Genomic DNA, 12,989 nt, shown 5'->3' on the forward strand with positions numbered 1-12,989 from the left:
ATGCAGGCCACGTGTAGCTGAAGAGTCCATATGACCAGGAGATCTGGGGGAAAATGCATGGAAAGAAAAGAGAAAAGAAAGTTCAAGGAGCTCCTGCCATGTGGGCAACTGGAGGGAATAAAATACCCATGTGGTAGAGTAAGGGCTAGGGGCTCCTCCTGGCTGGGCCTGGGCTAGGGCCTAGGCTGAGCCCCTCCTTGCTGAGCCAGCCCAGGCCCAGCTGAGGGAAGAACTCACAGCAGGAAGTTTCCAAGTGATCAGAGAGAGCTAAAGAGACTGCCCTCCCCTTGTAAAGGTGTTTATAACCGAAGGGTGGTGGGATGTTTTTTGATCCAGGTGAACCAGAAGGCTTGCTGCTTGGTTAGGGCTAGCGGCTGTCTCAGGAAGAGATTAACTTTGACACCTTGAGTACCAGGGGCTGAACTTGACCGACCACAATGTTCAAATCCTATGAAAGACCTTTGTCCCATGAAGGGTCCTGATTGTTTGTGTCTCTAGGGAACTAGACAGAATATAAGAAGTCAGCCTGCACTTTTCACCTTGAAGAGTCCAGTCACCCTAACTCTACCCCCTCTTCAGTGTGAAACACTCCTAAGCACCTGAACTTGTTCCCAGAGAACAAGGTGAAAGAAACACATGGAAGTTTTGTGTTCATCGTCAATGAGGAAGGCAAATGTCTTGATACATTACCTAGCATTCTCTAGTTTGGCTCCATCATATGATTCAGATATTGGAGAAATATCTCTAAATATTGTGACACAGTCATTTAAAAAGAACTATTTTAATTTTAAAAACTAATACAAGCCAGGTGTGGTAGTACACACCTTTAATCCCAGCAGTGGGGAGGCAGAGGTAGGAAGGTTTGCCAGGAGTTTAAGACTACCTTGAGACTACACAATGAATTCTAGGTTGGCCTGGGCTTGAGCAAGACAACTACCTAAAAAAAAAAAAAAAAAAAAAAAAAAGTAATCCATATGTCTGGCATGGTGACACACACCTTTCAATTGTGGCACAGAGGATGAGGTAGATGATCACTGTAGATCTGAGGGCCAAGTGGGGCTATACAAAGTGAGTTCCAGGTCAGCCAAGGCTACAGATCTCCAGCAGAGAAGAAAGCTGCCACTGAAGAGAAAAAGCCTACTGCATAAACTGCTAAAGTCATCTTTAAAGGTCATAAGAACTTATTTCAATAATTACTTGATCAGAGGTGCAAAAATGGAATATATACACATCTTTAAAAGAAGCAAATAACCACAGGGATTCTTTCATTTGAACATTCATCACATGTTTTAGACATTAAGTGCATTTAACCAATAATCAGTAAATCCTATCTAAAACAGCTATGATTTGATTCAGCACAAAGAATTGTGTACTTTTTATTGAGTGAATGAGAATTTATTTACATGTAAATGCAATAACTTGAACAAACACTGGACTTCTGGCAGTAGCGGGAGCAGTGGTGGTGATTACAGCTCCAGCTATGACAAGCTTGGGAGACCTGTCAAGAAAAGTCTAGTTGACAGGCCTCAGGATGGCCATCAAGACAGATCTGTCTCACTGATATTGCAGCTCAAGGACCTTCACATATTTTGGGACACTAGCCTAGGGGATCCTGCTGAAGGAGGACCCAGAGCAGTGGGTCTTTCAGGTAGAAACAGCCAGTCATCCCTCAACGTAGGAAATTCTCCAATGATCTTTTAATGTCTTAGACCATAATGAGCCTTCACAATATTTAGTTGACACTTGCTTTTTCCTTTAATAAATGCTATCTAAATTTCATTCCTGGTATGTCATGTCATCTAAGTTCTCGATTATTCATGTATGCATCTATTTACATGCACATGCGCATGAATAAGTTAGTCATTGGGACTGAAGGAAAGCACTTTGTGCAGGATTTCTTCATAATAAATAGGTCAAGTCTTTCTCATATTTTAATTGTCTGTTCTTTATTATTTTTGAAGATTTTTGTATTTATATATTACATTTTGATCATATGGATAACATCTAAGTATCTCTCCTATTTATTCATGTACAGGCACTTTCCTGTTGTTTTGGGGTGCTTTCCTGTTTTGTTAAATGTATGCGGTTTTTTAATCTCTCAGTACTTCACTATCTTTTTATTATCTGTGATCTCTTATGTTTCTTATGTGACATAGTTCTTGTGGCCTGGGCGCTCATGATTTTCTCTCTCTCTCTCTCTCTCTCTCTCCTGTGTGTTCCTATATAAGGGATTTTTTTTCCCATCTTCCATCCCCCTTCTCAGCTAGGCTGGAAATGGGGAACACCCCCCCACACACACACACACCTTTCTGGGCTCCCTGCTATCTCTCCTCTGGACCCTAACTCTCTATAAAATAAATCTCATAATTTATAATTTACTTTTTCTAGAATACATAATTTCAATTCTTTGCTAACTCGAGTAAGAATCCAAAAGTTGAAGTCTACAGGGCTGGGATCCCATTCATGTCCATGGAATTTAACCCTCTCTGGGCCCAAAGTCCTGTACCAGTCTCTTCAGTCTCATTGCACTTCCTCTTCTCATCACTTACCAGTGGCTAGATCATGGAAGAGAATGCCTCATCTCCCCAGAAACCATGAGCTGCCACTTGCTTATTAGGAAAGGGAATGTCCTCCAAATCCCCAGTGTAATTTTATTCAGCTATAAAGAAAAAAGAAATTATGAGATTTGCAAGAAAATGAATGGCACTGGAAAAATTGTATTGAGCTTTTGATAAAATTATTCATTTAGTATATAAATATGTATACCTCTCCATCTTACCCTTTCTAGAATGTCAGTTCCTAGGAAAGCTCATGATTATGCCTACTCACTGATATACATCAAGGACCTGAAATGCACTCATATTTTTGTTGCTTGGTTTTCTTTTTTAAATTTTTTATTTATTTATTTGAGAGCGACAGACATAGAGAGAAAGACAGATAGAGGGAGAGAGAGAATGGGCGTGCCAGGGCTTCCAGCCTCTGCAAACGAACTCCAGACGCGTGCGCCCCCTTGTGCATCTGGCTAACGTGGGACCTGGAGAACCGAGCCTCGAACCGGGGTCCTTAGGCTTCACAGGCAAGCGCTTAACTGCTAAGCCATCTCTCCAGCCCACTTGCTTGTTTTTTTGAATCTTCTAAACAGAATCTTGTAGTGAACCAATGTAACTAGTTATGAAGCTTCATTTATTCACTTGTTCAGACCCCAAGAAAACATATTCTGGCAAAAGGTGGATGTGATATTCCCAGTAATAATGTAATAAGAAGTAGGCATAATTTTGTAAAGGAAGACTTCAATGAGCTATGGAAAACTTCATTAACAGTTTTTAATGTAGTGATAATCTAAAGTTGGTATTCATTTTTGCTAAATGTCTGGATGAATGTATTCAAGCTTAATGATTTTTCTTAAATAAGTGCATTTTGTGATACATATGCTCCATGTTTGGACTTAGCACAAATATGCTTATATAGGATTCCCCACAAATTAGGAATATATTTGCTTTTCTATAACACTTTCTTCTCACTGTGTTCAAAGGAGCAGTGATAGAGCAGCAAGGTTTCCAGTGAGTTCACTTTTCATTTGAGTAGTTGAGTAAAGCATACAGTTAGAACAATGAGCACCAAGTCTTCACCGCTTCTTATGGAGTTATTCTGAAAAGCGTTGCATTAAAACATGAACTACTACATGGAAAGCTAATTCTCCTACTGCAGTTTTAGAAAATAGAGGGTATCTGGTGGCATATGTTCTTGTTTGGCCTTTTCTGAATCACTATACACCCCCCACCCCACCGCCGCCAACAAACCAACAAATAGCAAGGCAAACAGGGTCTCTTCCCCATGCAGAGACATGTACATGGTCACATTACAATAAGCAGTGTTCTTCTAAACAACTCTCTCCCACACCTTCATGTAGCTAAATCAAGTAGAATGTATTTTTTTTCTGTTTTGATTACATAATCTTTGGACCCTTAGATAATTTTGAAATAGGAACAATGTGAACCAAGGCTACTTATTACCAACATTTTTCAAAAGCATTACTAAATGACTATGTAACAAAACAAAAAGGTATTTTGCCTTTCAGTAAATGATTTCTTAACTAAAATTCCTTTGGGTATTATTGGCTTTGAGACTATACCCCATTTCCTTGTTCTATTTAATGTTTTTATATAATACAGCAGTTCTTACTTTTCTCTATTTTTCTGAAGGAAACTGTTTGCACCTGCTAACCATGAAAGATACATGGAACAATTTTATACATGTTAAAGAAATGCAAGATCTAATTTTTGAGCTGCCCTTCATTTAACTACTAATTTTCAAATGAAACACCTTATAATATTTCCTGTTATATAAATATCACATGTATCCCCATAGTAATGTGCATGAAGTAGTTTTTATTGTGTGGTTGAAATGTCACTGCAACATTTGTGAAATGTATGTGTGTGTGTGTATATATATATATATATATATATATATATATATATATATAATGTAAAATAATATTCCTTCTTGTTGGTTAGTGTCACAGTAATTTTCGTTATGTCTATTCAGAGTACATTGTATGATTTCCTGACTGAGCACAGTATGTATGAAAATAGCTTCCTTTAACTGACAGTCTTCTCAATTGCACTGCCTTTCCATGCTTCATCAAACAGAACTCACAGAATATTCATTATCATATTAATACATTTTACGCTATCTGGAAAATTATATGACTGCCAAAAGTTATAATCAATTCAACCATGTAATTACCCTTGAAAATCATATTTCTTTAAAAGGGTATGACATTGGGTGAAATCCTTTACTTTATAGATTAATCAGCTTTGCTTTCTAGTTTTCTTGTTTTATTCTGGTGATAAAGGTCATTACTGGAAGAACAAAAAAAAAAAGTCCCCTAATTTACCTCTTTTATTCCATTTGCATTTGAAGAGAAATGTAACATGTATTATTTGCAAAGTAACAAAATTAATCTGAAAAAAACCAAGCCAAGGTGACATAAACATAAAATAATTTTAATTCAATAGTTTAAACATGATTTTCATTGGAAAAAGTAAGACTCAAATTAAAATGTTATTTAATAAATAGTTAAAAGGTTATTTGTGAATAATTAATGCATGTAATTTTACAGAGATTAGCAACTGATATTACAGTGGTAAATACTTTGTCATTATTTAGAGCTATAAAATATAAGCAAACATCTATACTTATAGCTTATTCTTTATAATTATGATTTTTTTTCATGTTTTAATTCCCATTACACAGATTAAATGTGCAGAAAGCAAAAAACAGTTTACTTCAAATGCATATACCAGAAATGCAATGATTAAACCATTTACTTCTCTACTTTTGGAAAACTAAAACATTGTAGTATTGACAATCTTTTTTTTTTATGTACAAAGAACAAATTCTTTCTCCTAAAATTTTAAATAAAAATTATTATTCAATTTTGGATTTTACTAGCACATTTTATGGTCATAGTGAGGTTATTTCTAATACCCAGCACAAAGTGGTGTCAAGGTCAATTTATGTTGTAAGTTTATATAAAATAGTGGATTATACCACAATTCACCCTGCTATGTACCCCAAGGATGAATCTCAAAAGCAAGCTGAAAATAGTCACCAAAGACATATTATGACCCTTGATTAGATTTTAAAAGAAGTCACATTAAAACAGAGTGGTTAGGAATGCAAATGTAGGTATAAAAAGCATCAGTAAAAGTAAGAAAATATTCCATATAGTAGATACCCTAATAGTTACCTTTGGAAATGGATAAGGAACAGGGATGGGGAGTGAAATGGGAGGGCTCTTAGACCCTTCCTTGTTTCTTGGCTCACAAACATATGAACTTATTCTTACATGAGTCTTATGTTCCATTTTATAGGAGGTGCTGTGGCCTTTCAGTTCTGCTATGGCTTCACAAAGATACATCTTACTTGTTCCTATCATATGTTTCCCATAGAAAAACCAATCATTCACTGAATTTTACTCACAATTAGTTTATTATGGATTTAAGTTGGACAATATTCAATCCTTAGATGTTTTTAGAATCACAGTATAATTATACCCATGTGAGAGAATGTCCCTGCAGTTGTGCCTGAGGTCAGAGGAGGGACTGTTCTTCAGATGTAGTATTCATAGTTCCAGGTATTTAATAAAGGCAGAGTAATAGGAACTGGACTGCTTTGGAGCTGGACTAAGACTGTTAAGTATTCATCCCAAGAGTGATGGTTATGTCCAGGAGTATAATTCTGTAAAATTTAAAATAAAACCCCAAATCCACAAAAGCATATTATAAAACAAGAGTGACAACAATTATTTCTCCTTGGTCTGCCCAGACTTTCTTAGTTGAAGGAAATAGAAAGTAGGAAGAAAGGTACCTTATTAAAGAGATTAGAAAGTAAGGACAATTTTTTTCTTCCAGTTCTTTGTAAGTAGCAAAAGAGAAAAGATCGTGTTATAGCTGTCAGCAGATGTCTGACACTTGAAGGAGAAGATCATTGCAATAGGGAGCTAGCAGTGTCCTCAAAGGTTTTCATAACGTATAAAATGAGGAACATTTGTCCATTTGGTTTTCAAAGTGACCTCCTTTTGGGCTTTCCAAACACTAGGCAGCTTAGAACTTTGTTCAGTATTTTGGATGTCAGATCGCTGCATGATGTGCAAGTCAGAAGATGTTATTATTTCCAAAACATCACCCCACTTTGTGAGCTGAGCTCACACTAAATGTCAGGAGAATGAAGTGCTGATCCTAAGAAAGCAAAGTTTAGAGATGCAAAGTGAAGCTTACTGTTCAAGAAGCTTTACCAGTAAGAGAGCTAAGGTCAGTCAGAGAACTAAAAGAGAGCACCTGAAATTAAGTATTCTGTGAAATAAAGGAATTTAATCTTATCCATATGAGAATATGATATTTTCAATGTGTTTCTTCCATTCTGTTCACAGGCTCACCTTGTAGCAGCTTTTGAAAAGAGTTTAGGGAATATGACCGGCCGATTACAAAGTCTAACCATGACAGCGGAACAAAAGGTATGGTGGGGAATTGCCACTGAGGCTTGAAGGAGATTGTACGCTTCGAAGGCTGCTTAAATGATAGCAGAGAAATGCACCTCAAAAACAGTCTGAGAGCTCTGTCCAAAACTAGAGCAATGAAATACCTGTTCTCTTTCAATTTTGACAAGGTCAGGATAAGATTATTTATTGGGACGAAAACATTTAAATCCACACAAAGTATTTTCATCTTATGTTAATTCTGTCTGGAACTGTATAATAACATCTGATGTTAAGAAAGAAAGTTTGAATATTCTTGCAGCAAATTGTTAGGCAGTAGACAAGAATTGCACTCTGATGAATTTTTCAGAAATGCATGGTCTGTAAGCTTGGTAATAAACCGTAGGACAAACAAAATTGAAAAAGAATTTCTGCACAGCAAAGGAAACTGTCAGCAGAGTAAACAGGAAGCCTCCAGAATAGGAGATCTCTGCTACTTAGTCCTCAGACAGGGGGTTGATATCTAGAATATATAAAGAACTGAAAATGTTAAATATGCATGCATAGAACTGATCAGCAAAGAGACTAATGAAATGAACAGTTTCCAAAAGGACAGACACAAATGGCCAGAGGTTTGTTTTTTAATATTCAATAACCTTAATTACTAGGAAAATACAAATTAAAACCACTTTAAGATTTGATCTCACCCCTTTCTAGTTGACTGTCATCAAGAAAACAAGACAACAAATGCAGATAAGATGGAGGAAAAGCTCTCTATGAGAAGTTGGCAATCCATGTTGAGAAGAGGGTCTAGTTAAAGGACTCTAGTAACATGGAAGCAGAATAGAGATGGGGAATAAAGGAGGGATGTTGAGAAAGTTATAGGAAAAACAAAAGTCTGAAAAAATCATAATGGAACCTAATTCTTTGCATGCCAATAAAAAAAATCAATAAATATTTTTTAATTAAAAATAAGGCTGGAGAGGCTGGAGAAATGGCTTAGCAGTTAAGGTGTTTGCCTGTGAAGCCTAAGGACCCTGGTTCAATTCCCCAGGACCCACATGAGCCATATGTACAAGGGGGCACATGCATCTGTAGTTTGTTTGCAGTGGCTGGAGGCCCTGGAGCACCCATTCTCTCTCTCTCTCTCTTTCTCTCTCTCTCTCTCTCACTCAAATAAATAAATACATAATATATTTAAAATGTGTTTTAAACTGGGCGTGTTGGTGCATGCCTTTAATCTCAGCACTCGGGAGGCAGAGGTAGGGGGATCGCCATGAGTTCGAGACCACCCTGAGACTACATAGTGAATTCCAGGTCAGCCTGAGCTAGAGTGAGACCCTACCTCAAAAAATCAAAAATAAATAAATAAAATGTGTTTTTTTACAAAATAGGGCTGGAGGGATGGCTTAATGGTTAAGGCACTTGCCTATAAAACCAAAGGACCCATATTCAATTCCCTAGGACCCACATAAACCAGATGCATAAAGTGGCACATAAACTTAAATGCACAAGGTGTTGCATGCATATGGAGTTTGTTTGCAGTGGTTAGAGGTCCTGGGATACCCATTCTCTCTCTCTCTCTCCCTCTCTCTCTGAAATAAATAAATATTTTTTAAAAAAATATTTAAAAATAAACCACTGGTTTTGGCAGCTGTGATATGGGCAAGCATAAGGAATTTTGAGTTATAAGAGCTAGTTGGTATCTGGACATGCTTCCATTGAAGAAACATTATTTTAATTACATCAAAAACATTTAAATCCACATGAAGGAGCTTATGGCATAGAATAAGGAATACCAAAAAGAAGGAAGCAGAATTAAACTTTTAGGTGTAATTTTATTAAAAAGTTCTTGGCAACCCAGAGTCTGATCGCTGTCCCAGTGAAGGCCAGTTAATTTTTTTCTATGCTGTTTATCCAGGGAATTTAGCCTCCTTCAAACCGTCAGAGACGGATATATCCTCAAAACCTCATGGAGATTCTCATGAAAACTGCACGTGTGCAAAGCGCATGTCCCTTATGACGTCCCTAAGGACAGCTTCTGTGTTGTCTTTAGCTTGTGGAGGATTGGTGGAGGATTTATCCTATCTTTATAGTCGTTATCAAATTCTGAAAGGATACAAAGTTATTTTGTAAAGAAAGACAAATTGAACAGTTCAATTAGAAGAGAAAATCTAGTATCCTTATAATTGCCTGGTATAACTAGAAAGTGGCCTTATAGTTTACCCTTTTTCGTAGGTTTCTCCTGTCCATGAGAGAATGTTGGCCATTTCCATCAAGCTGTTCTAGAGGATAGGCAGCAAACTTTTTGAAACTAAACAGTTTTTCTTTCTCTATCTTTCTCTCTCTCTCTCTCTCTCTCTCTCTCTCTCTCTCTCTCCATTTCTTTTTTTCTTCCTTCCTTCTCTTTCCTTCCTTTCCATTTATATTTAAGATTGACCTTTCTTAAACCTCAAATCCACTACTTAAAAATAGAAATGATGTTAAATACCTTGTAGGGCACACATGAGTACTAAGCAAAATGCTATGAACATGCCATATGCAATGGACAATCATAAATGCTTACTTCTTTTACATTTTGCCTTTTCCCTTGAAAAAATTTATAAAGCTAAGTTAAGTCAGGTCTATGCTAGACTTATTGCTAGAAATAAGTTTGAGAATTTATCTTAATATTTGGAGATATCAAAATCAATAGAAATTTTGACAAACCCCCAAATTTCCTTCACCTTATTTAGATAAGTAAATTTACATATATTATAACTGACACAGGTAGTATTAATGTCTATTAATAGGGTTAAATAATTAAGACATATCTCCTTAATACAAATATTTTATAATTGAGTATATAATAGACTTATAATAATATCACCAAAATAATAAATTTTTTCCATAAAGTATCAGATATGAAACTGCATTTGACTTTTGAACTAAAAATAAAGAAATTCCTTTCTAGTTGAAAACTGTACAAATAAAAAATGTCAGTGTTTATAAATCTTAGGTTTGCCAACTGACATTTTCCAAAGTAGTTCAGTGAAGCTAATAAACTTAAATGAATGATGATACAATTCAATGACAGAAACTGACTCAAACTAATTGATGGATATATATGTTTAACACCCAAGGCACATGAGGCCACAGGGCCTTACCACAAAGTGCTTGCTGAATTGAATGTCAGGAAAGCTAAAGCACAAAGGGAGATTTCCTGGTGATTTTGGCCTCATTTTCCCACCAGAAGAATACAATTTAGATTGAACAGACAACTTCTGGGGCCTGGATTTAAGGAAAAATCTCTTGCCAGGGTTCTTAAATTGAGGTCATGAAATAACAAAAGATAAAATCACTGTCCAGATAGATGTTTCTCTAAAGGTTGAGGGCATAGCATTCATCATATTGCAATAGGAGCAATTGAGATAATAGGGCACATTGCTCTCTGGTGATCCAAAAGTCTTAGGAACAAGCCTAGAGAACACAGGGCTCAATGTTTTTGCCTCAGTGTCTGCCATACCCAGGTAGATTTGCCCATGCAGTCATTCACCAAATTTATTTCAAAATTCTGCTGGGTAGGACCCAAACAGTAGATAGATAAATAGGTAGATAAAATATGGATATACTTCCCTCTCCATCTATCCATAGATATAAGTATATGCTTCAACGTAAACTCCTTGAGGAACACTATATATTCTTCTTTGTTACAATGTATGAAAACATCATATTCTTCATGAAATTTTTGTTCTTTATGGATAAAAATAGTCATACATGAAAATGTTCATGTAGGTATACAATGCACATCAATTTCTACCTGAAATACATATTCTAGTAAGTAACAGATGATAATAAATACAAATAAAATATCATATTTCATATAGTAATGAACTCCACTGAATAAACCCAAGCTGAGTATTAGGCCCTTGAAAAGCAGAATAGGAAAATTATACAAGAAGAAGAAAGAGCCAAGGCATGGTCTTGAGTTTATATATATGAAACAGACAACGAAACTGTGATTCACATACTGTTCTGGCTTCAAGACTTGACTCCCAGAAATTATATGACATTAACAACCTATAACTACATCAAAATTTTATTAAAAACTTATTCATCAAAATAACTTCCTTGGATAGTGTCCTGCCAATTTTCCTCATTTCTAGTTGCCCACTAACTCTTACCAAATCTGTGTTCCAAAATAACATTTCAATACACTTATAACTTTTTAAGAAGGAAAGACATGCGTAAATAACTGATAAAGCAGAAATTATGGTGTCTTTAAAGGCACTCCTGTACAGTGCTATGACCATCTTCAAGGGAACACATGTATCTTTGCTCAGGCTAAAAGAGATGGCACAGGGAGGCTATTCAGCTTTGGGAAGATAGAGAGGGTTTGATCAGGAAAATACAGGAACATATTTCATAGAGGAAGAAACAAACTGGGACGGAGCAGTGAGAAGTAAATTATCACTCAAGGCATTATATGGGCTTATTTTGTTATCATAGAATTCAAGTTGATAAAAATCGCTAATATGCAAAGCTGGCCGTGGTGGCACACGCCTTTAATCCTAGCACTTGGGAGGCAGAGGTAGGAGGATAACTGTAAATTTGAGGCCATACTGAGACTACATAGTGAATTCCCGGTCAGCCTGAGCTAGAGTGAGACTCTACCATGACAAACAAAACAAACAAACAAAAAAACTCATTAATTCCACAAATACATATTTTACAAATGACATTTTTACAAAACTAATAAACTTGTTGCTTAGATATGCTAACCTAATATAAATATTTGGGAATTTAAAATTTGGAAGCTGTTTATTAATTCCCTGTAGATATGCTGGGGAACATAGAATATGTACAAATGTGTTGTAGGTTAATCATGTTAAGAGTTTACAGAAGGCCAGTGAAGCATATGGTGTTCAGATATTGATATTTAGAACAACTCTCAAATCAAGGACTTGCTCCTGCTTACCTCTGTGAGACCCCTTTTCTTGGACATAGGTGAACATGGACTTACACCTCAAAAATGAAAAATTCAAAGCCTAATATTTAAACATAGCATAGAAACTAAAAAGATGGGTCCATTGTGTTTTTACAAGAAGTCAGCACATTTTACATTAAATATTTGTCATCTAGAACTTTCTTTAAAAATGCATTTTTAGATCAGCCTTTACACCATAAGATGATCTGGATTTGTGACTTTGATTTTACTCTCTTGGATTTGGTGAACCTCATTCATCTGAATTTTGATGAAGGGAAGGTGGCCCAGTCTTTCAGTAGAAAATGATCAAGTTTTCAAGGCAATGTCATGGGTGGGAAGAGAGAAGTGTATTCTAGGAAAATAGTTCTGAGGTATGTGAAATTTACTGGGGTGGGTATGAGGAAGTGAAGACAGATTTAGAAAAATTATATATATATATATGCCATGCCTTAGAAGTTAAAGTTTTATTTATGACATTTGTTGACAGGCTAATAGGATTTACCCCAGGGCTTTATTAGTAAGAAATTTGGAAAGTAGTCAGATACAGGAAACTAGGTAAAAAAGAACAACAAAACAGACTGGTGTTGTAACACAACATTGGATTACTTTAGTTTGAGGCATTTCAAGTGTGATCTTTACAACTTGTCTAGCCTGGAAGACATACGAACTTCAAAGAGATATTAATTCCATCAAGATTTTTCAAAACAAGAAACTTTCACAGTAAACTTGAGTCTCACATGGTCAGCAGGTGTTAGGGCAATACTTTGAAGTTATTGGGGAGGGCAGGAAGAGCTGACAGAGGGTCATCTGACCTTCATTATTCTAAAGAAACTTTGCAGATTGTATAGCTAGCCCCATTTTCTCTTTGATATCTAATGAGAGAATAGGGAATTGGAAATGACTGAATTGGATGAGCAGAGTAAGTCACTGTCTAGACACATGTACATTTCTGAGTCAATTAAAAAATTCTAAAGTTTTAACAGTGATTCTCAAATTTAAGTGTCTTGGTTTGATTGCCTACAAAATACAGACATTATATGAGGA

General features: G+C 36.0%; 1 protein-coding gene across 6 annotated transcripts in view; it reads left to right on the forward strand.

Annotated features, from left to right (window-relative positions):
* Positions 1–12,989, forward strand: part of Nav3 (neuron navigator 3) — an 830,635-nt gene that overhangs the window by 768,828 nt on the left and 48,818 nt on the right. For all 6 annotated transcript variants that reach the window (XM_045151620.1, XM_045151622.1, XM_045151621.1 and 3 more), the window contains one exon: positions 6,935–7,018. In XM_045151620.1, coding sequence (XP_045007555.1) covers positions 6,935–7,018 — 84 coding nt within the window. The remainder of the gene's footprint in view (positions 1–6,934; positions 7,019–12,989) is intronic.

This window comes from Jaculus jaculus, chromosome 6, assembly GCF_020740685.1.
Source record: "Jaculus jaculus isolate mJacJac1 chromosome 6, mJacJac1.mat.Y.cur, whole genome shotgun sequence".
NCBI lineage: Eukaryota > Metazoa > Chordata > Mammalia > Rodentia > Dipodidae > Jaculus > Jaculus jaculus.